The sequence below is a fragment of the Corapipo altera genome, unplaced genomic scaffold (assembly GCF_003945725.1).
Source record: "Corapipo altera isolate COAL_440 unplaced genomic scaffold, ASM394572v1 1, whole genome shotgun sequence".
Lineage (NCBI taxonomy): Eukaryota > Metazoa > Chordata > Aves > Passeriformes > Pipridae > Corapipo > Corapipo altera.
Genome location: NW_020884873.1, coordinates 7,484,317 through 7,510,453, shown reverse-complemented (window position 1 = coordinate 7,510,453; position 26,137 = coordinate 7,484,317). Strand labels below are relative to the sequence as shown.

Here is a 26,137-nt window from a genome sequence, read left to right as displayed (position 1 = left end):
AATTCATATCTTGTTACAAAAAAAAAAAAAGCAGCTGAACAGCAATTGCTTATAATACTTTGACTGAAGGGGTAGCATGTTGAAAAACTATTGGTCACAAGAATTTTTTAAAGCCTGTACAGGTATTTCACTCTGAAGAATTACCTTTTATGCATTAAGGTTCATTGATGGTTTTTTCTCTCTATTGTTGCTTTGTTTTATTTAAAAGTATTGCTTAGAATTGTTTTGTGCATTTTGATAAGATACTCTTTGAGAACATCATCCGATTACCATCTTCCAGGATACGTATTTAAATACGTAGGTTTGCAAAGCTGCAGTTATACTTCATGCATGTTCAAAAAGCAGTAGAGGAAAGGAACTGGTGTCCAGCTAACTCGTTGTCTCCAATACTTCCAAGTGCTTTTAAACTGTATGTAAAGCCAGACTTTAAAAGGAAAGGAAAGAAGCATGGTCTATTTTTAAAGCATCGGACTGGATTTAGAAGATCCAGGCTGTGACTCCAGCTCTGCAGTAGGCTTCCTGCCATACCTTTGGTAGGTTACAGGAACAGAGAGTTGGAATACTGCCAAGTTGTTCTTTCATTGGGAAGGAGGGGGGTGTTGAAACTGGAATGTGTACTGATCACAGCAGGAATGCCGTTTCTGGTTTGAATGAGCATGTGTGCTCTTACACATGCCCTATATACAAAATTCCTGTGGTTGGGCATTTGCTGGGAAGGTCACAGGTGAAATTCTCTTCTGTTTGATTATGACTGAAGATTTGAACCTGTTTTGGAAGTAGCACCTGAATGAGATCTTAGCTGTTTTGACAGGGAAAACACTGATGTCTCATTTCCCTTTAGAAGGATTTTGGTTCTGCTTTGCTGCAGCACTGGAAGGATTTTGAAATATCAGACGCCTCTGTAGCAGGAAAAGTAATTTTTATGTTGAGCTTTGTGAATTGTTTAACCTCTCAGAGCTTCTACAGAGCCTGTAAAATGCAAGGAAGATAATTTTGTTTTGTTTTCTCAGTCACTGCCTCTGTTTGAACTTCAAGCTCTTTGAGATAGATATTTCTGCATGCTCAGTATCTGTTGTTATACTGTGCTGATTGGTTATTTTCCTGTTATTGTGTTGTGGAGAATCAACGTCAGGACAAATAATTGTCAAATTTTGTCCTCTTTCAGAAACACATTTATAGGGAATTGATGTTCAAACGTTGAAACCGTTTCCATCTCCAGCAGAAAACAGCGATTCATAATTATACAGGAATGTCTCAGGATTTGCATTTTAAGCACTACATTGTATTTTATGAGAGATATGAATGTTACCAGACCTTTGTAAAGCATGGCTGGAGTGTGGTGCTCGTGCAGCACTGGCAGCCTGCGGCGGAGCAGGTCCCCCACTGCAGTTACATGTCCTGCATAGGGAATTGAGATACAGGGACTTGGCTGAGGGCCCCCAGCAGATGATGCCAGAAAAGGCAGTTTGATCCAGGCTCTTTTAACTTGACTGTTTTGCCCTCTTCTTCACTCAGGGAGAAGGTTAAGTGTGAGAGACAACGCTGCGCCAAATCCAGCTTAAGCGGCTGTTAGGAGGCAGCAGTTGCAATAGAAGCCCCAGGGACCACTTTGCTCTGGGATTATCCTCCTGAGCAGTTTCTTTTGGAAAGTGTTCTGTGAACAAATTAGAGATTTAACTCTGAACACGAAGAATCGTAGAATAATTTTGATTGGAAAAGACCTTTAAGATCATCAAGTCCAGCCATAAACCAAGTCCAACTGCCAAGTCCACCACTAAATCATATCTCTAAGTGCTGCATTTACATGTCTTTTAGGTGCCTCCAGGGACAGTGACTCAACCCCTTCCCTGCTTGGCAACCCTTTCAGTGAAGAAATTTTTCCTAATATCCGATCTAAATCTCCACAGGCACAACTGGGGGCCATTTCCTCTTGTCCTATTGCTTATTACGTGGGAGAATAGACCGACCCCCACCTTACCACAGTCTCATTTCAGGTAGTTGTAGAGAGTAAGAAAGTCTCCCTTGAGCCTCATTTTCTCAGGGCTAAAAAACCCCAGTTTCTTCATCTGCTCTTCATAGGACTTGTGTTCCAGACCCTTCACCAGCTTTATTGCCCTTCTCTGGACATGCTCCAGCACCTCAATGTCTTTTCTGTAGTGAGAGGACAAAACCAAACACAGCACTAGAGGTGTGGCCTCACCAGTGCTGAGGACAGGGGGACAATCACTGGCAATGTAATGTATGTGATGCATGTAAGAGAGATGGAGCAATTAGATGGAAGGAGATCCAGGGCAGAAAAAATTTAAGGCTCAAAGCCCATCTGCATGCTTTAGAGAAACACATCCACTGTTTGGGACACTTGGCAAGCCTCAGGATCTTTTGGGTCCTTTCTCCACTGTCCTGGGCTGCACAGCAAAGAGAAGGCAGGCACTGCCCTGGGCTTAGGTCTCAACTGTCCACTATTAATTTCTGTACCCAGGGATGATTTTGCATGGGTCAGATCTTTGCTCTGGTAGCAGCAGCTGCTGCTGTGGGCCATCACCGTGGGCTGTGACTTTCTGCTCATGCATTTAAAGCAGTCAGGCAGTAACCTTCCTTGTTGGCATGGCAGGGCCTTTCACTGCACCAGTGTGCTGTGCACCCCACGAGGTGGGTGAGCCCCAAGAAGAGGAAAGGATTTGTTTCACAGATCTCAGGAAACTGCCTGGATCTGAGCCATTCATCAATCTGAGTTTGTGACCTTCTGTGGATATCACCTAGACAGTGTTTTTACTTTTTGTATCTTTTTCTAAATGTTTCTTGATGACAGTTGAATGGGTTGGAGTAGGATCAGAGAATAGTTTTCCTACCTGTAATTCATAAAATAATTGGCAAAACTTGTCATGAAGTTGGAGATTGTTATCAAAGTGTAATGGTGATGTGGGATAGAATCTGGAAACACTCTCTCCCTTTACACAAGCACACTGAGTCTACACAAACCCTGTTTTTCCCATTCACTTTTGTTTCCCTTGGGTTTTTTGTTTGTTTGTTTGTTTTCTGTTCTGCCTCCCCTTTTTCTGTCTCTGGTTTGAGAAAATGGAGTAATCCTTTGTTTCCAGGTTTCCCTCAGTAACCATGCAAACTTTCCACAAGTGATGATTGTACAAGACCTCACCATCAGAAAAAACACTTAAGACCTTACAGGATAGGTGTCTAACCTTCTACAGGTTTGAAAGAACATAAAAAGTAATTCGAGTTTATGACTTCTTTGAACAGATATCAAAAGAATAATTTCCAGATTTTTTTATATTATTTTTCTGGAGGAACCTGGGAACTTCAGTCAAAACTGAACTGATTACCTGTACTAATCACTGACAAGTATTGCTAGATGGTAACAATTAGCTAATAATTTGGTCATCACTAGTTGGTTTTTGGCTGTTTGTTTTGTTGGTTTTTTTTTTTTAAACAGATTTCCTCATAGTAAAGTGGTTACAAAATTAGTGCTAGTGACCATGTTAAATGTTATCAGTAGGACCAGAGAAAAGTGAGCATGCATTTCCTGAGCTGAATGCCCTTATTCTAGAAGATACTTGCACCCTTGCTGTCAAAACCTGTTACTTCATGTGGCTACGTAGATCGGAAGGGACTTTGAAATTCTCATGCATACTAAGACATGCTACTTTCTCTATTTGATTTTTTTTTTTTTTTAGCCTTTAAAGCTTGCAGAGTTATGAAATGTTATGAGACTCCTAAGCTTCGCCAGTAGGTACTGTAAGTTGGGTTTGTATATGTGCTCCTCAACAAGACAGCAAATGGAAATGTATAATTATAGACCATTGCAGCGTGGGGAGGGATTCATAAATGGCTGATCTGTAGCTGGGAGTGATTTTGAGGTGTAACCTTGAGACTGACTTGCATGCATGAATTAATTTTGAAGACTGAGTGAATAGCTGTTGGTAAGACAAGATGAAAAATGTTCTTGCCCTGCTGACTGACCTTCTGCAGATCGAGGCTGGTTTTCCACAGAGAAGTGCTAGCAAGGAGAATGGCTTATGCAATTTGTTGTCCTAATTTGCATATTTATTCAAGTGTATCTTCCCAGTGACCTCCTAATAGCTGAGCAGTGTCAGATGACAGCGCTTTTGCTGTTGTTGATGTTTTCCAGGGTGTCTGGCTTGCTTGTTCAGGAAACGGGAAGGGCCAGGCTGGGTTTCTCTCCAGGCAAAAGCAGTCAGTGGGGCTATAGGAAAAAAACCTTCTTACCTGGCTCTAAACCAGAGTGTTCATACATGTATCTTTAATTTTCTGGAGCAGAGCAGAGGGATCAGGAGAGATGGGCAGCAATCCAAGCGTTACCAAGGATCTGGGTCTGGCCTTGGTGAGAGAGAAAGTCTTTTGGATGCTCAAGCCAAAGCTTGTGAGACTCACCTGGCACTGATGAGGCTGGAGGACATGTCCCTTTTACCACTCTTGCTGGTTATTGATGACATACCCATGCACTGAAGCTGAGGGGAACAATTCTTTTTGCAAATAGTGAAGAGCAGCTTTCACAAGTGGCAGAGGCTCAGGGTGGGAATCAGAACTAACTCCCTCTCTTGTCACAGCTTTGCACTTTGGTGTTCCTGTCTTTAACCACTACCCTTAAATGAGATGTGCTGCTTCTTCATTATCAGCTAAGATTCGAAAGGAATTTGGGGTTAAGTACTTTCATGTTGTGCGAAATTTAGGGGGAGTTTTTGTTAATTCAGATGCTGTAGTAAGATGAGGTAGAAGCAAACATCTGGTCATCTGGCTTCACATTCACCAGCAGCTTAAAAGACCCAGGGATCTTTACCTGTTTCCAGATGGATTGTCTGCAGTTTGAGATTTGCTGTAAGGGTGATCTCTTTAATACCAACGTGTGATTTATTTATTTATATATTTTTAAATATTGTTCTCAATATATTCCTTTATTTATATTAATAAATAGGTTGTGGTATTCCGTCATGCCAGTTGGATATTTGAGAAATAATTTGTTCTTACCAAAATTCTGAAATATTTTGGCAGCTCAGCTGGATCAAAATAAATTTTGATTTAAAAAATAATGCGTGGTATGTTTACTTGAATCAAAATGTTGCAAAGCAATGAACTAGTGGATTAAATACAAATTTGGAAAAGCGATGCAATATAAATATACTATCTACACAGAATATTTTTGAGGACTAAATTTATATTAGGCTTCTGTTTGGATTTTACTTGAAAGCAGTACTTTTAAATACTTAGGGATTGTAATCTTCTGCTGGTATGTGACCAAGGCAAGTCTTCTGGGAAGTGCACTCAGCCTTAGAAGTAGTAGCAAGTGGAGCAGAAGCAGGCAGGCAGGAGCAAGCAAGAAACCACAATGTTTCTTTGAAGTCCACTTCTTTCTCCTCCTTTTCCCTTGTAAAAATACATACCTTTTATAGAATTACAGTATTATTATCCTGTACTGTAGAAAGAACTTTTGGTATCTTTTTAATAAATTAATTTAATGACAGAATAGATCTAGATAAGATATGAATATCTATGCTCAGCAGTTTTTCTGGGAGTAATGAGCTTTGACAAATTAAATAATGTCTAAGGTTTTTAAGTTTAAGGTTTGTAAGTACTGTCTTATTTTCAAAAGAACATCTTACCATATAAACATGGTTTCTGTCTTGTTTTGTCACTGATGTCCTTGCCAAACAGATTTCAAAAGCAAAACACAGGGATATAATTCAGTATCTGTCTCTCTCTCCCCCTGTCTAGATTATCAGCGTCTGATGACGGTGGCAGAGGGAATCACAACGCTGCTGTTCCCGTTTCAGTGGCAGCATGTGTACGTCCCCATCCTTCCTGCCTCTCTCCTGCATTTTCTGGATGCTCCTGTTCCCTACCTGATGGGGCTGCAGTCTAAGGAGGGAACTGACCGCTCCAAGCTGGAGCTGCCTCAGGAGGTCAGTCTCTGTCTTTGGGGTTGCTATCCTGAAGCGTGTTATTAATATGTGTGAATTCCTGCTGGAAAATGCCGTGCCTGGTGTTAGGAGGCCTCTCTGGCGTTGTGGAGACTTTTTGTCAGCAGGATTGAGATAGTAGGGGGATTCTCTGCAGCCCTTCCTGGTCCATTTCTGAATTTAATGAGTACCACTGGTTGTCTTGACTTCTGCTTTTTGCTGTGATGCTGAAAGTTTCTCTGCTTTCCCTGCATCACATGCTCCCCCAGGTTCTGTTACTCTGTCAGTGTCACAGTCCTATTGACAGAGGGCTAAAGAGCATTTCATTCGGGGATGATCTTTATGGATCTGGATCTCAGGTGCAGTTGCTAGATGGTGTAAACCTGTCCCCCTGCTGCTGCTGCTACAAAGCATGCCCTGTCCTGCCAACCTCGTCCTATCCATTGTGAGCCCGTGTGTTCATGGCTGGGTTGAGGTCTATTACTAGACCAGCATGCTGGCTTCAAACAAGCCAGATTTGCATTGATACTGTGCCTGTGAACCACTTAGAGAGGAAAAAAAAGGAAGGAGAGGCCATCTTCCTCATTTGGGTGTTAAAATCCTAGGTGATGGTAGTGAGTAAAATGGATATTTTTCTCCTTGAAATTTGACCAGGATGGTGAAAACTGCTTCACATTCTAATTTGGTTATACAGCAAAGTCTTTGGGATGTGGCTAACCTGTCTGCATTCCAGATGGTGACTGGAAGCAGAGCAAACCATGCTTTTTAACTTGGGTTTCTTCTTAAAATCGGTGGGAACACCAAAAATAACTGTTCATATGGCAGTATGACAGTGGCAGAGCTGAGCTCAGCTATGTGCAGAGACCTCTCCTGGGAGCAGAGTCCCTAAGGCTTGCAAATATGTCCTCTTACTTAGAAGGCAGGTTGGAAGCAGCAACCGAGGAGAATATGCTGGAGAGAGAGTTTGTATGTGGAAGTGGAGGGATACACACAGGATAAGGATAATACGTTTTTTTAAAAAGGTCTGTTTCAAATATTACATGGAGGGGACTGAGTCTTAGCCTCAGTGGCATGTAACTGCAAATCAATTTTTACCTCATGGGTGCAATCACCAAAGCACATGAAGTTTGCATTGATGAGGAAATGGAGCTGGTATCTAGCTACGCTCCTCGGTAAAATCATGCTAATATTATATAATTACTGTGATTTTAAAAATTATTAGTCACATGCTTTTAGTTGGTGGATTAAGCTGTCATTTTCCTTAAATTAAAGTTTTAATGTGACAGGCTTGAAGTATCGCTGGAATAACAAATTAAGTATCACCAGGGAGAGAAGAGCAATAGTGGGGCAGAATCTGCCCCCCACCCCTGATGTTTAACAAATGAGTGAAAAAATCAGCATTTATGAACACCACAGGTCCAGTAACTATGGGAGAGGGAAAGAAAGAAGGCATAATGAACAGACAAGATCTTAATCTCAAATTCCTGTAGACGGTAAAAAACCGAAAAATCCTTCAGCATGCGAGCAGTGGTGAAGTGCTGTTCGCTTTAGCACTGCTTTGTTGTTCAGGCCAGGGGCTAGCTTTTCAAGCTCTTGCTCTAAATATAAACCATTTGTTTGTTAGAGATAAAAATTCTAACAACTGGCCATCATGCTGTCTTAAGGTTACTAATCTCTCTGCTTTAACTTTAATCATCAGATGTTTTTGAAGAGAGAAGTGCGACCAATTCCCCCGGGGTTTTCTGAATCCAAATCTCATTTTTCAAATTTTGTAAATGATATGCAGAGCTGAAATTAAAAAGCCTTTGAAATGAAATATTGATAGATAAGAAGGCAGTCCCTGAGCTAAAGAACCGTACTGATGCATACCACAACTCTTTAATAGCTGCATAGTTAAATAAAGCAAATCATTTTGTAAGAAGAAATGCTTTTCTTTGTACAGACTGAATTTAATATGAAAAAGGGAGCTGAAGGGACACTTCTGCTTCACCAAATGAATCCTAATACCCTTTAAAATATCTATGTGAAAGGTGATTAATGTCAAACATGTCCCTGAAATATCCGATATATTATAAACATGTTTACTGTGGAATGTCTTGTTCTGCTGAAAATTAACCTTTTCAGAAAAGGAGGAAAACAAGTCATTTCTGTTCACATAATCTGAAGATTAGTCTACAGTGTTTGCTAAGAAGTAAAGAACAGTCAAAGTGCCTTGGAGAAGGCGGAGGAGCTGTGCTAGTGGTCAAATCAAGCTAACAAAGACCTGCTGCTGCTGTCCTGTGGGTTTCTGCATCTCCCATTCTGCAGCTTTATGCCAGGGTGAAACCTGTCAATGCTCAGCAGCTTGGGAATCTGACCTGGTTTAAGATTTTACTCAGCACAGTGCGCTCAGACAGCGAATTTCAGATGTAAGCCTCAGTTCAGAAGATCAATTACTGTTTTTCATTCTGCTATTATTCCTGAGGGTGCATTTGCCATGTAATTAATTTTTATATGGGGTTCTTCCATCCCTCCATTGACATTTTCCTAGTAAAAGTATCTGCTCTGCTAGATTAATGTCTTCACTTAACTTTAATCTTACCGGCTGAGATCCATCTCCATTCATAGCAAAGCTAAAAGCACTCTCTTTAAATCTCAGGCAGAGGAATTGCCAAGATTAAAAGCCTCCATGGAAACAGGGGGTCAGGGGAGTGGGGAAATAGGGCACTATTTCCAGTGGACAGGCTGTACTCAGACATGATCCCAAAGGATTTACATGGGACCCTCTTCTGTAATTTGTTCCTAGCAATGTCATCTTTCTCACTGAACATCTCGTTCCTCGGTAGCACAGGTACAGAGGCTTCTTGCAATTGGATCATGGTAAAATAAATGGGCCCATGAGGTGCAGTAATTCACACAGAGGGTATTTACAGGGGCTGAGAATTTTATTTTACCCTACTTGCTGCTGTGTCCTTGGTTGGTCTGGGAGGGCTTATCAAATCTTTGTAGTGCAAAGTTTGGGATCTGTAAGTCGTGATGTTACAGGAGAGGGCAGGAGACTTTATTTATTCATTAAGTCATTGTCATCCAGTTGGCCCTGAGCTTGACTGAAGTCTGAAATGTCACAGGCTAGACAACACAGCTAAAGTCTCCTCTGTGTGTGAGCACTTACCCTTCTATCTTGAAGCACGCTGGGAAAATAAGGCTGCATCACAGAGAAGCCAATTCAAGTGTCCATTTTGAAATTTTTCTTTGTATTTCAGGCAAACTTGTGCTTTGTGGACATCGATAACCATTTTATCGAACTGCCAGAGGAATTCCCCCAGTTCCCCAACAAGCTGGAGTTCATCCAGGAAATCTCTGAGGTCCTCCTACAGTTTGGGATCCCCCCGGAGGGCAACCTACACTGCAGTGACAGCGCCACCAAACTCAAGAACTTGGTTCTTAGCGACTTGGTGAACGACAAGAAGAACGGGAACATCCCCAGCAACGCCCTCAACATGTACGAGCTGCTGAAGGGCAACGAGACGATCGCCCGCCTGCAGGCCCTCGCCAAAAGAACGGGTGTGACGATGGAAAAAATCACAACTCCCCTCACAGAGAAGGAGAAGGATGGCAAGTTGTCATGCGAGGAGCTGGAGCTGAGGGACTACAAACTGAACGTGCAGCTTCGCGAGGTTTTCGCCAACCGCTTCACGCAGATGTTTGCAGACTACGAGGCTTTTGTCATCCAGGCTGCCCCCGACATGGAGTCGTGGCTGACAAACAGGGAACAAATGCAAAACTTTGACAAAGTAAAGATAGCCGTGTATTCGTTTTTCCACCTAAAAGTGCTTTTGAGGGGGAGGGAGCATAGCTGTGTTATGTATACACAGCCTGGGCACTCTTTAATCTGCCGTTCTTCCTCTGCCTCACCGGGAGATTTGTCCATTCTCATTACACAGGCCCACATCACCTGCCAAAGCACATCAGTGCACATCCATGGAGCCGGTCAGAGCTGTCCCAGCTGGCACAAACCAAGCTGGCAGGCTTCTGCCTGCTGATGGGGCTACTCCTCTGGCTTTGGTGGAAGGGTAGCAATGCAAAGTGACTATTTTTTCTGTCTGTCTTTTTTTTTTTTTTTTTTTGAGAGGACAGATGCACACATGAGACAAAAACCAAATCCAGCCTTTCATGTTACCTAAACTCACAGTAGAGGTTGTTGGTAATGGGTAGTGTTGTTCTGAAGGTCATCACTTTGGTGTGGCACAAGAGTACTGTTATGACTCCATTACAGTGTGTATAGAAGAGTGAAAAGGAAGCTGAGATTAGAAATGGAGAAATAGAGACAGCAGGCTAGCAAAAGGAATGAGAAATGTTGGGAAGCTCACACAGTTGCTCTTTCTTAGGGACTGCAAAGTAGATAGGGCTTTTAGCCATCAGCTTTTTCAGATACAAGTCCTTCTCTAAGGAGAATGTTAGAAGGGTAAGCAATGAGGAACAGGCTATATACTGATCTGAGTCAGTTTTTGATAAAAAAACCTGCTGCCTTGCCTTTTATTGGTTTGTTTGTATTCAGGCATTAAACAGTGCAGCATCCAAAAGAAGGGGGAAATTTAGGCAATCTCTGCTAGTACTTCTACAATAAAATGGGCTGTTAATTTTAGGGTTTTCAAAGCTCAGTTAGAGATGTAGGCACACAGTCAGTTCTAATTGGAAATTCGTGATTAATTGCCCTGTGTAACATCACAAAAGAGCATTAGCTGAAAGGCACTTGTGCATCCCTTGATATGTATGACACCTTAATATGGGATATGATCCCAAGCTGGAATGCCCAGACCAGAGGTCCCAAGTGGGCACACATGGTGGTGTTCTGGCATGTGTTGCACAGGGCTTGTTCCTGTGAGTGATAGCTGCTAGGTTGCTTTGCAAAAGCTGGCAGCGTGAGCATTTCTTCAGTAACTCCATTTCCCCTTTGCTCCAGCTGTTAGGAAGCCTCCCTGACTGCTTATTTCTCACTGTTGTGACCAAAGAGGTGACCTGTGAACCAAACCCCTTTAGTAGATGGAGTCAGAACCTATCTGAGAGGTGGTTTTATGGTGGGAAAGCCTTGCCCAAGCCTTCCTGCTGGCTGCTGGATCGGTTTGCTACTGCAGGATGACTCGTCATGTCAGCGCTGGGTGGGAACATGGCACTAACCAGCTGTTCTGTATTTCAGGCTTCCTTCCTTTCGGACCAACCTGAGCCTTACCTCCCATTCCTTTCACACTTCATCGAAACACAGATGTTTGCAACCTTCATAGATAATAAGATAATCTCCCAGTGGGAAGAGAAGGACCCTTTCCTACGAGTTTTTGACTCCCGAATTGAGAAAATAAAGCTGTATAATGTAAGGGCCCCTGCACTGAGGACATCCAACTATCAGAAATGCAGCACTTTGAAGGAAGCAGGTACGTCCAGACGGGATAGTAAGATATTCAAAAGTACAATGTTAGCCACAAAGAAATATAGGTCCTCAGTCACTTGAGCATTGCAGTCAATGAGGAAGCTCTAGAGCTACCTGAGGAGGGCTCAGCAGTGCCGTTATCTTCCCTAAGCAAAAACTTCAGCATGCTTTTGAACACCAGCAACAGCGTGAGCCTTTACGTTCCCTTTGAGCTCACCTGGGCTGGTGCCATTAATAAACACAACCCAAACCATGGCACTGGGCTCAGGGTTTCTCATTTCAGGCAGCTCCTGTTCTGTTGCCAGGAGAGCTTTCCTTCGCCGTGGTGGTGGGACCAGTGCCAGCCACGCCAAGGAGTCGAGCGCCAGTGCCTGCTCCACTGGCCTTGTCTACCCCTTCCCATAAAAAGACCTTGTTTTACCTTATGCCATTTGGTTAGAGCAGCAGGGGGTGCTGGGGATGTAATCCTCTGTGGCATATTTAGTACCTTCAGCAGTAGAGTTCACTGTTAACGAACAATAACACTGTGTACTGAAGGCTTAGATTATTTTCCATTACAGTCACAGGATGCATTTTCAAATTATACTGGAGTTACTTACTCAGTACATGTACAAGTATTTATTTCATTTCTAAGTAATACAGGGAAATTATATTCTTAAATTTGTTGGGATATATATTAATAAACTGAGGAAAACACATTTCTCATGGGGTTCTTTTGTTTAACTCCTTCAGAATGTTTTACATGTTATAAAAATGGCAGAAATAGAAATCTCTGTGTGCTTAACTTTTTCTGTCTAAACCCAATTCTAATTTGCAGGTCAACTGTCTATTCAGCGTCTAGTTTTGGCAGATATTGTGGCACCAGAACCTCATTTTCTATCTTGTGAAAAGCAGCAACCTGATAGTAATACCAACTTTCCTTCATATTTACCATTCACAATATATATCACCTCAGCACTGATCCAGCACCTGTTTGTTTAACCTGCTGTTTTCAGAACCCTTCAAACCCTCTGACCCCACACTACCCACTCCTTTTCTCCAAAATGGAATCATACAAAGTGATTTTTATTTTTATTTTTTTTAAAGGGGAAAAAAACCCTGCCAAGTTTCTAATGATAATGTATGTAAATCTTATGACAGTTTCTTTCCCATCACAGTTTTATAAACTAGGAAATGAGTTCTGTGTTGTTCTTGAAAAATGGAAAAGGGGTTTAGCTTCCACATTTTGCATATTTATTCACTAGTTGTGATAAGCCAAAAGAACAGGCCTACCCATTAATGGGTGAGCTATAAAGAGTTGAATATTAAAGTTGCTAATTAAATGTTCAATTCCCTCATACACCCCAATCCTTCACAAGTTCATCTGACTCAGTGTTGAGAGGGTGACAGGTTTTATTTTCATCCTGCTCAAGATTTGAGATTGAAACCCTCGTTTCCTTGAAGCAAACAACTGAGCATTAGTCTCAGCAGAGCCAGGATTCCCAGGGAGTCCTCTTTCCATAGCCTCCTCTGTTTCCAAGCATCTGTTCATCTTGTTGATGCTGCTCAGGCCCTGCTACAGTTGGCTATGGTTTTTTGACGGCCTGTCACCCAGTAATGGCATATCTGATTTCAGGAGGAGGATCATTGTAGGTGCCAGATGTTTGCAAAACTCAGGTTTCCTCCCGCCATGCATCTGCCCAGGGAGATGTGTCTGGGCAAAGCGAGGTGCCTGGTCCCACAGAGAGTTGCAGCTGGCCTCAGAGGTCTCCGTTCTGCTGAAGGAGCCTTGAAACCAAGCAAGGAATTGCAGGGAATGGTTACACTGCACTTGCCAATTCATAATGCATCCCAGAGGCTCCTGTAAATACCTGCTTACTTAACAGCTAACCTGCTTGTGCCAGCGCTAGTTGTGTTGGGTAAAGAAACTAAAAGCAAAATTAAAAAAAACCCCAAGTGTCTCCTCACTTCTGTAAGCGACAGATTTCCGTGTCTGAAGTCACTATTTAACTGTTTCAGCGGGTCTTCAGGGATGTGAGCATGACCCCTCCTGTTGTGGCAGCGCGTGCCCTCAGGTGGTTCTCTAGTGCAGTTTTCACCTGTGACTGTAACTTGCAGCCCAGTCCATCGAGCAGAGGCTGATGAAGATCGACCACACAGCAATCCACCCGCACTTACTCGACATGAAGATCGGCCAAGGGAAGTACGAACAAGGATTTTTCCCAAAGTTGCAGTCGGATGTCTTGGCAACGGGACCCACCAATAACAAGTAAGCACAGGTTTTGTTTTCTGTGTTTAAAAGCACATTTCTTGTACAATAGGTTCAACATTTGAACAGAAGTCCTAATTTTGGATGGCATATTTCCAGTTTATTGAACCCAGCAACTCTTTCCATTTCTGGTTTGCATGGGCTATTATTTTTGAAGTTATAACTATAATTTGGGTTATGTTAGGAAGTGTCAGCTCTGGTTTGGGGAAGACTCCTCAGAACTGTTTTCTGTTAAGTGGTAAGTACTCTCTCTTCTCATATATATTTTTAGCTTTACCATTGCTCTTATGAATTTAAAAGTAATTTCTTTGCTGGTTTGCACTGAGTAGGATAATTTTGAAACCCAAGCCAAAATTCAGATTCTGAAAGAAATTTTGGCACTGAAACCTTCACACCATCATGCAGAATGAAATTAATGCCCTCTCTGTTCCTCTCTTTTCTTTAACTGTTATGACATGACCCAGAGATTTTTGTAGCTCTCTTTTAGTTTCCTCATTGGAATACCCTGGAAGAATAACTTGGTGAAGGTAGAAGGGATGTGGTTCTGTTCCTGGGTTTCTCTTTTAAGTCTGATAAGGTTCTGTGGTGCCCTTTGATATTAAGGTAGGGGTACCTATAGCTATGTAATTGAGCGTGCCAGTACATAGTTAATGTACCTAATGTAAAATGACAACCTGGAATACTGATACACTTTACATTTGTACAGTTATAATACAAAGTAAGTGCTGTGAGTTTTTTTAATCTTTCTTCCTTCAAACACTCCCCCAAGGGGGTTTCTCCCTCTTCAAAAATGAAATATTTGTGTACCAGTGATCACAAATTCATTAAATTATTCGCTCAAGCTCTCACTTCCAGTTTCTGTGGTAAGTCAAAGTGTGAGAGCACAGATAAATCCAAAAGCCTCAAAAGCTACAATTGTCCAAATGTTAAAGCAAGTTCTTGTTTGAGATATGTGCATGCACACAAGGTACTCTGAGCTGCTGTATGAAGTTCCCACTCATTTCTATTTATACACCTTTTGTGCACCCCAGTGCTATCTAATCCCTTTTTAATAACCTGCTGGGAAAAAGATTTGCAAATGGTACCCTTTAGGATTTGATGTTTAAAGAATTGCAATTCTTTAACAGAAATTTAAAAAAAAAAAAGGAGAAAAAGAGCTACATGTATTTCAAAGGTCCTTTGTTTGCAGTCATCCTCCAAATGGAGACAAAAGTTTATGGGTAATGGTCCCTTGAGGAATGGAGGATTTCTTCATCTTGTGGGATGCTGTATTTAGCAGTCTGCCTCTTATCCTTATAATGTTTCAGTTTTACAGTGTCAGTAACAGTGTGAGTGTGCCCAGCCTGCTCGAAGTTGTTATATCTTCTGGCTCTATTGCAGCATCTTATCTATGAATAAGCATCAAATTAAAAATAGTTTTCCTATGTCTTTTGAGATGCTTCTGTTAGATTGGTACCTACTCTAAAATGTGACTCTAACTCCTCGAGTGATAATTTTGATTTAGATTGCAGCATGTTTCAGAATTTGTAAGTACAAAACTCCCATTACTTATCGCAAAGTGATGTCAAAATGACAAATGTTTGAAAGTCCTCCAGTTGTATATTGCCAAAAAGGTTTGTAATTGAAAAATCTCAAGACCATCTGTTTATATCTTTCTGCTTCCTGATTTTCATGTGAGCAGCTGAGAGGACGTTCTCTCCCTTTTCAGATGTGTAATTCTGCTGAATTTACACCCATGCATAAAACAGATAGCTTTTTCATGCTCCTTGCAAATACAGGGAGTCTTTTGACCACAAAGCATGAGTCTTTTGACCACAAAATCAACTGAAGTATAGTCTTCCATTAATTTGAATTTCCCAGTGTATAATTCTCGGAGATACGTTTTATTTGCTTGTAGGACTGGACCTTTGCATGTGGGTGCGGGGTAAGAGAACATTTCAGCTGCATTCCCAGACACTTCAGATGTAGCTATTGTGTGTTTATATTATCAAGTTAATGCAAAGGATATTGTTATGTCAATGAGAATTATTTTTGCAGGCAGCTTCAGTTTAGTATAGCAAATTTTGTCCTGAATATTGTAAGGAAGTGTATTTGGAGGGGGAAAAAAAAATCCATTCCCGTGTTTCAGTCAGTTGTTGCTGAACAGTAGCAAATAAACCAATTCAAAGCTGTTTTGCTGAAAAGCTCAGCTCAGTGGCCAGCAATCAGGTACTTATTGCTTCCCTGTCTGGGCTGATAAACTGACTAGAGCTCATAATGTTCCTGTAACCAGGCAGAGCACTAAAGATACGTCTGTCAGTCGCTGGGCTGTTATATATGTAATATGTTACTTCAAAATCACAGATAAAATGCAAACAACAAACACTTTTAGTTTCAGTTCTAGATCCTGTATTTAATCCCAGAAAACCACGTTGCCTAGGTGGGCAGAAATTGTGTTTGGGAGGTGTCTGGCACTTACTTGCTGGGGGCTTGGAGGGCAGGGCTTGGGCACAGAGGTGGGGTCGACAGGCACATAGGATTATTTAGGATTATAGAATCATTTAGGTTGGAAAAGGCCCTGAAGATCATAGAGTCCAACAGTAAACCTGCCACTGCTAAGATCACAGTTTGAACCTGAGCCCTAGCCAGACTGGGATTAAGGTTTGTTTCAGTACAAACCTGACAGGGATGGTGGAACTGAGAGTAAGAACTCCATGGGAGCAGAAGGCAGGCCTTTAAAGGTTCCTTAGGGACAACATTAGGCATGGGGATCCTGAACCTATCTAAACAATGAGGGCTTAAAAAGGGAAGCTTCCTGCATGGATAAATGATAAAAAAGAGAGAATCAGAGTAAATAGTCAGTTTTGATGCTGGAGGGTTGATCACATTAGGATGTGTAAGTGTTAAAGAAGTCTGTCAATCAAAGGAAGTCCACTGATGTTTCATCTATCAGCCCACGACCGTGCTTAGCAGCGTGCTTTGCCCCACTTCTGTCACTCAGCTGCCTCCTCCTGCTTCCCCTTTACAGGTGTCCTTTAAAGGACTGGACAAGGGGATGAACCTGTGCTCTCTGGCCCCAGCCAGCATCAGGCTCTTGCTGCTTTCTCTCACCTGCTTGGTCATTTCTGGATCAGGAGAGCATCTGTTCTTACACTTGCTCCTGTTCTTACCAGCTGTTAGGGTGTAGGTACCTACCCAGTGTCATTTAGGGCTGGTGTTCACCTCTTCCCCTGTGGTGGTGTGTGGAAATGTTGACTTGCTCAGCTAAAGAAGAACTTCAGTGAAAAAAGCTTCCAAACTTCAGTTTACTGAAAAGAAATGAAAAGTTTAAAGGTAAGCAAATAATTTAAAAAAAAAAACAAAACAATAATCAAAACCACTAAAACCCACAAACAAACAAACAAAACACTCCACCCCAGCCCCCTAGCTCCATAAAACTGGAGAACAGGGTCCCAGGTATATGATTAGTTTCCCTAATCATCTTTTTGATCAAGACCACAGAACATGGATAGCTGCAGAATATGCTGATCTAAACTTAAATGAAAGATGATTACTGTTGTATCCAAATTTTTTCTATAACTTAAAGGAATATTACTTTTCTGTAAAGAAAACAGCAATTCATCCCAGCTAGCAGCAACTGAACAAAAATCACCTCACCCAATTCTGTTCTCTTTCCCATCAGGCGGTGTCCCACTTGAGGGACTCCCTCTGCTCTCATTGCCTTTGATACATCCCCCACGTCATGGGAAAACCTTCTGAATCTGCAGAGAGCAGCTGCAGCTTCCTCTGGGTACAAAAGCATCCCCCATCATGCTGCTCTAACCTTGTAAAGCAGTGGCTTCTGCAGAAGTCCTCCTAGAAAGCGTCCCAGGAGAAAACAGGCTGCAGTCCCTTAGGCAATTTGTCTGTTATTCTGGAAAAGAGCTGTGGTTTCCAGAGTCCTCATTTCCTTTCTCAAACCTCAGCACCACACTGTGGTTTCTACATGTTCCCTTCTTCCTCTTCTGTGTGCGTTTTCTGCCAGGCTTTTAAAATTGTAGCTGGGGCTCTACTGACTGATGCATTTGCAATGATCCAGGAGTGGAATTTGAATGACAAAAAACCAAGCTACATAAACACTTCATGGTTTCTGATTAGCTAATTGTTAAATTAGGGGGAATATGCTTACAGTGCAAAATTAAAACAATGAAACAAGCTGTGTTTTCAACCTAATTGATTACCTTGTAACTTAATTTGTACTAAGAAGCTTGATAAATGAGATTAAATATTGCAGAGGAAAACATTGATTGTGCACAAAGCATGGGAATATATTTGCATTCTGGTGATTTGAAGTGAATGCCTGCAAAGAACAACTGAGCTGATTTTTTTCTTATAGCTTTTGGTTTTCAAATGAAGGTTTTGCTTTGTTACACATTTACAAAATGGCTTAAACTACCCTCTTTTGCTTTCCTTTCTCTTTAGGTCTTTTTTCTCTTGTCTTCATTATCTGAGCCCTGCTTTCCTCCTTGCTTACTTCCCTGACCAGCCTGTTTCCTCTTCCTACCCTGGCCATTTCTCTCTCCTGAGTCCTCTCCCTTATATCCCAGCTTTGTCTGTCCTCTGTGTCCTGCCTGACTTGCAGCAATCCCCAAAGGAGGGCACAGTCTGAGTCTTCAAGCACAAATCCTGCTATACTTGGCCCCCTAACCTCAGGCTTTAGCTGAGTGATGAGTTGCTCTTGCCCATGAAGCAGATTTCAAAATTCTTTGCTTTCTCCAGGCATTTGTTCCTGATCTGTATTTTGCTGATCTCACCACTGTGTGTGTCAGTATTTATTTGTAAAAATCATGCACTAGGAGTGTATGAAGTTGGTTCTTTTTTGTGCTCCAGTTTATGGCACAACTTGTGTGGACACTGTCCTGTGGCCTCCACCATCAGCCCCCTCCTCCAGCTGGGAACTGTCCAGGGCTGCCTGGTGCTCTGGTTCTCCTCATTTTTAAATAGGAGTGCTGCTTGCTTGTTACTAACATTTAACATCAGTTAATATTTTTTAAGAAAATATTATATATGTGTATATATATATATAAAATGCAGAGGAGTCAGTGAATCTCTATATGATGACAGAATTTGTTCTGGTTTTAACTGAACTAGTTTTTGTATGAGAGATTGTCTTTTTTTCACTGAGTAGTTCATATTATGTGGTCTTTTATTACCTCCCTATCTGCTGGGTACCATTTCAAGGCTGTCTATTTTCAATTAAGCTTTTTTTTTTTTTAATCAAACCAGACAACTGCATTTTCAAGTAATATAGCATAGCATCTCTGCAGTGCATCTAAATGAGCATGAAATGAGTCAGCAACGAGCATCCCCACACAGCTCTGATGTTATTTAAACTTTGTGAGTAGTAAAAGCTCACCTTTTACATATGAAAATCTGAAAGATGCAGTTACTACACAAAAGGTAACCTAATACGGCAAACCACTGACAGGTGCAATGAAAACAGGAACCACTTGTATTTAAATACATGCATTTTTGAGAATAAGGTGTGACTGACAATCTGTGCTTAAAAATGGTTTCTGAGATAGGAAATATGTGCTGTAGTGACTTGGAACCTGATGGGCAAGTCTCCTGAACTGCTGATTCTCTGCTCAACTTGTGCAAGGTGGGGAAAGTGCAACTAACTTCTCTGAGTTAATATATCATTTTAACACAGCTCTGCAGAATTAAAGTTCTCAGGGAAAACTGCATCGAATCCTTGCATTCTCTGTTCCATTTGCTCTCCCCTGAGCAGTGCTACTGTCTCAAGGGACTTTGCAAATTAAATACTGCTTAGGACAGTGGTTCCTCGGGGCTCCAGAGGTGATGCTGCTGGTTTGCTACCGCTCTTCCTTGCAGAGGATGGCGGTTGTGGGTGCCACCCTTTTAAATCCCTTCTTTTCATGTAAACTGATGAGACAGCCTGTCAGTGCAAGACCACTCTCTTTAAAGCATTTTGCTCATCTTTGTCCACCCGATGAGCAGTTTCAAAGCTTTCCTGTTCCACCCTACATCAGAGCTGGGAAAGGTGCATGTCTCTCTCTGAGCCTTCATTCTCCTTACCACAGAGCAGTGTTTGTGAAGCAGATTCATAGTGTGGATCTCCTCCCCTGTCAGCCCCGTGAGCTCCATTGGGTGGAGCTCAGTTTTGACATTCCTTTTAATTTGTTTGGTCTGACATGTATTTGATTTGGAATCTCTGTGCAGTCCCACACAAACTGCATCTGAACCGAAGCAGTTTGCATGTGCAGCCTGTGTGTGTTTAATGTATGGAGGCTGCATGCATGCTTTAGGGAGATTTGGTGGAGGGTGTAGTACAGGTATGTGCTAATTTGTGGATACAGAAACAAAGATCACTCTTTGATGGGCATATTTAGGTAGAAAGGGTATTGTCATGATTTGCAGACCTAAGTAGCAGTCTGCCTCATGAGATGGTTTAGATGAGGAGATTTAGGTTCCGTCCTATAGACAAGTGCATTTGTCTGCTTCCTTCTCTTTTAACACTGTAAATAGATTGTAAATTACGATAGTGACTTTCATGGTGATGCCAATATTGGTTAAATCCATCTGTGAATGATGTTCTCTAGCAGCATGTTCATGTGTTGCAGTATATATCCTACCTATTAAACTCATGTCTGGTTTGGGTAGACATAATTTCTTCATTTCTCCATAGAGCTTTAAAAAGCAGGGTGGGGAAAAGGGGAAGAGAGAGAGAGAGATGTACACAGTCTTGCAATACAACACAGCCAGTCCCTGGTGTGAGGCTGCTGCTTTGCTAGATTGTTTCTGACAGCTTTGATGCTGACTACCTTATCACTTTTGTTATAGAAATTAAGCATCACAGGTTAAGTATCTTCTTTTGCAAGTGTCACTATTGCATTTCCTCCAACCTCTGCAAACATATTCCTATGCTTGTTGTGTCTCATTTGATATTAAACAACACTGACTGAAATGTACTGTTTTTGTGCTAGAAGGATCTTATTATGAGATGCCTTCATTTCATTTCTCTATATTGAACAGAGCACAGTCTTCCTTGATCCCTCCTCTGAAATATCCCTGCTTTCTCATGGTCCCTGAATGTGACGACCATTCATCTGTGAACATGGGAGTTATATACAGGCAGACATACTGAAACAAACTTTTTCTCACTTCTCCATATAGGCAGTTTGTCCCTGGGCTCCCCACAATACTGTGCCTAAGCTGTATCTGCTTAATCCCCAGAGACTTGGTGCTTGTAGCAATGCCTCCGCTGTGAGGAATAAATGAAACATGCCTGTAGTCCATGCTCACGGCTCTACCAGCAAAAAATAAAGGGGAGAGGGCATTTTGTGGGTCAGGAAATACTTGGGGAGCATTCAGGCTGAGCAGCAGCACTGCAGTGCTGTGCACTCCCAGGTGCCAGGCTCATCCCTCCAAGGTAGGGACCAGCCAGGAGGGCTTGGTCTCCTCAAGTACCTGCTCCATAAGGACATGGGTGGTAGTGGTTCAGCTGAAAAGCCCAAGACTAAGGGCTGACAAGCAGGTGTTTGCTGGTGGGATTACAGCTTTTCTCACTGCTTTGGCTGAGGTGTGAATACAGCAGTAGCTGACGGCAGTGCCAGGAGAAGCACCCGGATGGGATTTCGGCAGCTCAGGGAAGGTGGTGTGGCTGCTGGGATGGGCTTTTATACCCCTTAAAATCACTCTGAGTAGTCAAAAGGAGAGGAAGAGTAATTTAAAATGCAGTTGCTGCTTGTAAGAGGAGTGGTTATTATAATATTGAAGCATTGTTTTGGGAAAATTCTATGTGGCCCAGTAAAGAAAAGGCTTTAAAAGATTTAGCTGCTTAATCCTGCTTATCTGCTGTTAGATCTTCACGAAATCTCCTGGAGAGATTCAGAGCAGCATCTCAATGCACAGACCTCACTCAGTGTCTCAACAGCTCCTCTTCCTCAGCTTAGAGGTTGGGGAAGAAGGAACGTGCAGCTCATTGCGTATGTAATTGCTCCAGCTAATGAGCAGCAGTCATTTTTTTCATTAACACCCAATGATCTTTACATTTGTATCCTTAAAATGTTCAAATGGTTCTGATTAATAATCTGGAGAATAGTCTGTGCCTTCTCCCAGATGAAGTGCGGCACTGGAATGAACTGAAGATTCTTTAATGATGGTGTAGTAGCTGTAATTATTCTATAGCTTTCATTCTGCTTTCACCTTTGGTGAGACGTGTTCCCTCAAAGGACAGTTCTAGCAATTCTTTTGTCTTCCACTAACTGCAGAAATGCAGATGGAGAGGGATCCAAGCTCTGTCTACAGTTCAGAAACTACCATATAAATTGGAGCAGAAAAATATTATATGGTAATGTTTGATCTATATCTTAACTTTCCAGTGTGTTATTGGCATTCTATCATGTGAAACATAAACATGGTACTGGCTTGCAATAAATGGAAGGTCTCCAGAGCTGGGTAGCTAAAGTCACTTATGTCTGCTATCTTCTGTTCAAGGGTGTGGGGTTTTATGCTACATTTCTACTTGTTGAGATTATTAAAATGCAGGATTTTATTTCTCCCCTTTCAGTCATCTAATAAGGTTTTGGCTATTGCTTCTGAAAAAAAAATTAAAAATTGTGACTTAATAAACTCCGAGGCTGTTTATTTTTAAGACTTCTGCAGAGGTGCAGAGACACTTATGTCAGTAATGTATTCCTCTGAGAAGGTATCAGCATTTACTGTACAGACACCTATTGGGCTGTTTCATTTAGTTACCAGAGACTTGAGGCTACATTGCTTTAAAAATAAATTCCTTGTTGTATGGGATGCTGAGGTGAAGAACCATAATTACATGCAGACCCAGATTTCTTCCTTTGTACTTGTTTTCTTGATGTTATTTGGGAGGTAGGACGGGACTTCAGTTTGACTATAAAAACTATAGTTCCTATGACTTTTTTTCTCCCCTTTTTATTGTGCAGTTAGCCAAAATTCAGTCTTCAATTGACCCACCAGAGGAATTGGTGGAGATAGTTATTTAGGTACATGTATGCAAAGTCCTTCTCTCTGGAAACAGGAGGGTTTGTTTATCAGGGGTCACATCTCTGTACTTCTCTTGGGTCAGGCTCCTCTCCCTACATATCCCAAATGGTTTGTCAGACATGTCAGAGCCCAAGTCCAGCTCAGTGCAAGAGTTTTCTCCCCCTGGCATGTATCTGCCTATGTCACCAGCTGAAACTCTTTGCCCAAACAGTTCAGATCCCAGATCTTATTTGTGTATGCTCTTGTTTGGGGTGCATACAGAGAATTTGATGGATTTGGGATCTGGAGACTGCTGTTCTCACCAATACCACCAATGTGGAGAGTCTCACAAAGCACACACTTCTGTCTTTGATGTGGACATCTCCAGGTGCCCTCTGTATAGATTTATCAAAGCAGAGAAACCAAATCTTGAGGGGCTTTGCCTGTTGATCACAATTCCTATAGAAAAAGCCATCTCAGAGCAGTTGTTCTGGCATGGTGCCCAGCATGGACACTTCAGTCTGGAGTAGAGGGGCCAGGATGGAGATGGATTTTGAAGGGTTCCTTTGGTCCCTTTGACTCAAGTGCCAAGGTTGGCAAGTGTGGGTTCTGTTTTCTTTTTATTGCTTTTTTAAAAATTATTTATTATTTATTATTTTTTTCTTCCAGATTGAGGTTATCCCCTCAAATTCTTCCAGGCAGTTTCCTCCTGTAGGTAGAGCCTTTTTCATACATCCCACCAGGCACCAGAGCTGGAGCACTGCTCTGAACAGGATTTGTGTTCTCTTTCACCTTGGTTTCACTCTTTATCTTCTGAGTGCAGGAGAGAGGCAGGTGACTTCATGAATTGACTGAAAGGCTATACACTTAAAGGCTTTTTTTAAACTGCATTTGAAAGATAATTTTAAGTTTAATAAACACGACTACAGTAATCAAGTGATATTCTGAAGATATAACCTTTATGTGCATTAAGCTGCTTATTTTTAATACTTGATAGTTTGCTTTATACAGTGTTATTTCCGCTTTCTTTTATAAATATTGCATTAACTTCATTTTCTCTGCACCAGTTGAGCATTTTTGTTGTCAAGGATTTGGCATAAAGGAGTTTGGACACTTGAGAGCTTCAACGTTGCCCAGTTTCAAACCTGGTTACCAGGTGGCTGCTTTCAGGTGACAGCTTCAGATGAGGAAAAATTCGACTGGACATATATGAACATGTGGAAAATAACGAGGCCTTTTTTTGGTATTTAGAAACCTGGTGCAAAAAAACCAGAAGATGAAGATAGCAACATGATTAATCCCAGGAACATAAATGTTGTTTATAACCTTTAGACAGAAATGCACCCGATATCACAGTAGTTACTATTGCAATGAGAAATTTCTCTCAAATAGTTCCTGGAAGTGCAGAAAGGAGAAGTAGCACTTCTCACAAAAGAGGGAAATTATAGAAGTTGCTGGTCAAAAGACATCATTGTAATTTTGTTTGTTTCTACAGACACTGTTTTTATCAAACTTCATCACATGCAGCAGTGGTGGTGGGTAATTAAGTACAACAGTTTACCTGGTGGTGGCATCAGTGGCACTGCATGACCTGTGTTTTGGATACCAGGAGCTCTCACTGCAGACCATGGCAGGCAGTGGGCACATTTCCATGAGGATTTTTGTCCCTTGGGTGCACAGTGGCCTGTTACCTGCCAGATGGCTTCACATGGGGAGGTCAGGCACCACTTTGCACCTGTGTTTACTGCACGGTCCAAATTTCAGCTTCTCCTTCTCTTGCTGCAGCCCCATCGGATGTCTGTGGCTCCTGACCTAGGCTTTCCCTCCTGATTTTTTTTTTTTTTTTTTGCTGCTCATGTGTGTCTTCTCTCTCTCTGACTTCCCAGCCGCTGGGCCAGCCGCAGCACCACCACACAGCGCAGGAAGGACCGCCTGCGGCAGCACTCGGAGCACATCGGCTTGGACAATGATTTGAGGGAGGTAGGTGGCATCATCTGCGGGCAGCACAAGCTGTGATCCAGGAGGTGGAGGTTTGGACAAACAATGTGCTTATTGCTTAGGGCAGTTTTGTGGCTACTGTGATATTTGTTTGGGTCTCTGTAGCCATTTAGATGCCCGCTTTGCTTGTCACAGATGCTTGTATATGTTGTATAACTTCAAAGTACGCAACATAAATAAAGTGCTTTTATTATTTAGGAAAAAGACAGCCCCGTTGTCTTCAGAAAAAATGGCTTATTTGCTGGTTTAGACTCTGGTCATGCTGCTGCATGCAGGCAGCAGAGCCCTTGTGCTTTCCTGAGTGCAGCTGCTGAGCTCTAGCCAGTCTCTGGAAAAGTCAAGTCCTTGAATAAATGTCAGTGCTGTAGAAACGAATGAGGCAGGGTTCTTTCCTTTCTTTTAAAGGAATTTTTTTTTCTTTCTCTTGTGTAGATTCCTGACATGAGTAAGCCTATTTGAAAGGTTAAGACTTTGGGGCCTTTTTATGCCTAAAGCTTGGAAACTCCCATGCATCTTTTAAATGTCAGTCACATACATGCATTTCTTTCCCATCTTTTCAGTTCCTTGTCCTTCGTTAAATATTTTCTGCCACATTTTTCCATTGATGTCCATGTGCTTCTTTTGTATGTCAATAGCAAAAATAAAACACTCATGCTGTTTTGTGGTAAATCTTGCTGAATAACATTGACAGTGTTGGAGTTTGCCCTCTGAAAGGACCTGAGCAGATGAGTGGACTCTTCAATTATAGCTTCAAATGACGTTTCAATGGAAACACAGCAAAACAGCACTTTTACATATTTGTTGCTATTTTTGCTAATGTGGCTTTGCAAGTATATTTTAAACAGTGCCTCGTGTGTATCTCAGCAGAGCCTTTTCAATACTTTGTCATGTATTTACTTTTTTCTTTTTTTGGCTGTGGATCATATGCATGCTTCTTTTGCTTTGTCTCCTCTTTCTTTCTGGCTGTTCTGCCATTGGGGCATCTGCCTCCTCTTAGCCATCGGAGGAGCTTTTGCTTCGTCAGAACTCAATGGCCTTCTGGGAGTGGGATCAGGGACCACCCCCTCCTGCACGGCCTCCTAAAAAATCCTTCTCTGAATGCTGCCTGGTATGTTTTAGTTTTTCTTGTTGAAAGCTGCTTTTGAGATGTTGCTAGCATGAGGAACCTCTGTCTTCACGGCGCCTCAAACCTCTCCCTTTCTCGTAGAGTAGGAGCACGGTCCCTGTAGTGCTTGGAAGTGTGGTTATAATCAGAAAAGTAGCTGGAAATGAGCTTCCACTTCAGTTCCCTAGCAAATACACTGGCTCCAAGGCTGAAAGACAAGAATTTGTTTCACTGTCTTTTTTTTTCCCCGTGTTGCTAAGCTGGTGTCAAATCCAAAAATCATCACCTTCTGACTGCTGAATCATTGCATCCCAGTGTGGAAGAAGGTGGTGGTGGATGTTGATGAACAGGCAAAGTGCAATCAACCTTGTTCTTCTGTTGAACTTACAAGAGCTAATACTATTCTTTTTTATTTTAGTGTAATAAGATATATCATGAATAAAATAAGGTTATCCATGTTTTGTACTCTT

The 26,137-nt window shown here is 41.8% G+C and overlaps 1 protein-coding gene across 4 annotated transcripts in view; it reads left to right on the top strand.

Annotated features, from left to right (window-relative positions):
• DENND5B (DENN domain containing 5B) overlaps positions 1 to 26,137 on the top strand; it is a 113,854-nt gene that overhangs the window by 64,425 nt on the left and 23,292 nt on the right. For all 4 annotated transcript variants that reach the window (XM_027658907.1, XM_027658904.1, XM_027658897.1 and 1 more), the window contains 5 exons: positions 5,746 to 5,933; positions 9,173 to 9,703; positions 11,107 to 11,338; positions 13,432 to 13,582; positions 24,451 to 24,544. In XM_027658907.1, coding sequence (XP_027514708.1) covers positions 5,746 to 5,933; positions 9,173 to 9,703; positions 11,107 to 11,338; positions 13,432 to 13,582; positions 24,451 to 24,544 — 1,196 coding nt within the window. The remainder of the gene's footprint in view (positions 1 to 5,745; positions 5,934 to 9,172; positions 9,704 to 11,106; positions 11,339 to 13,431; positions 13,583 to 24,450; positions 24,545 to 26,137) is intronic.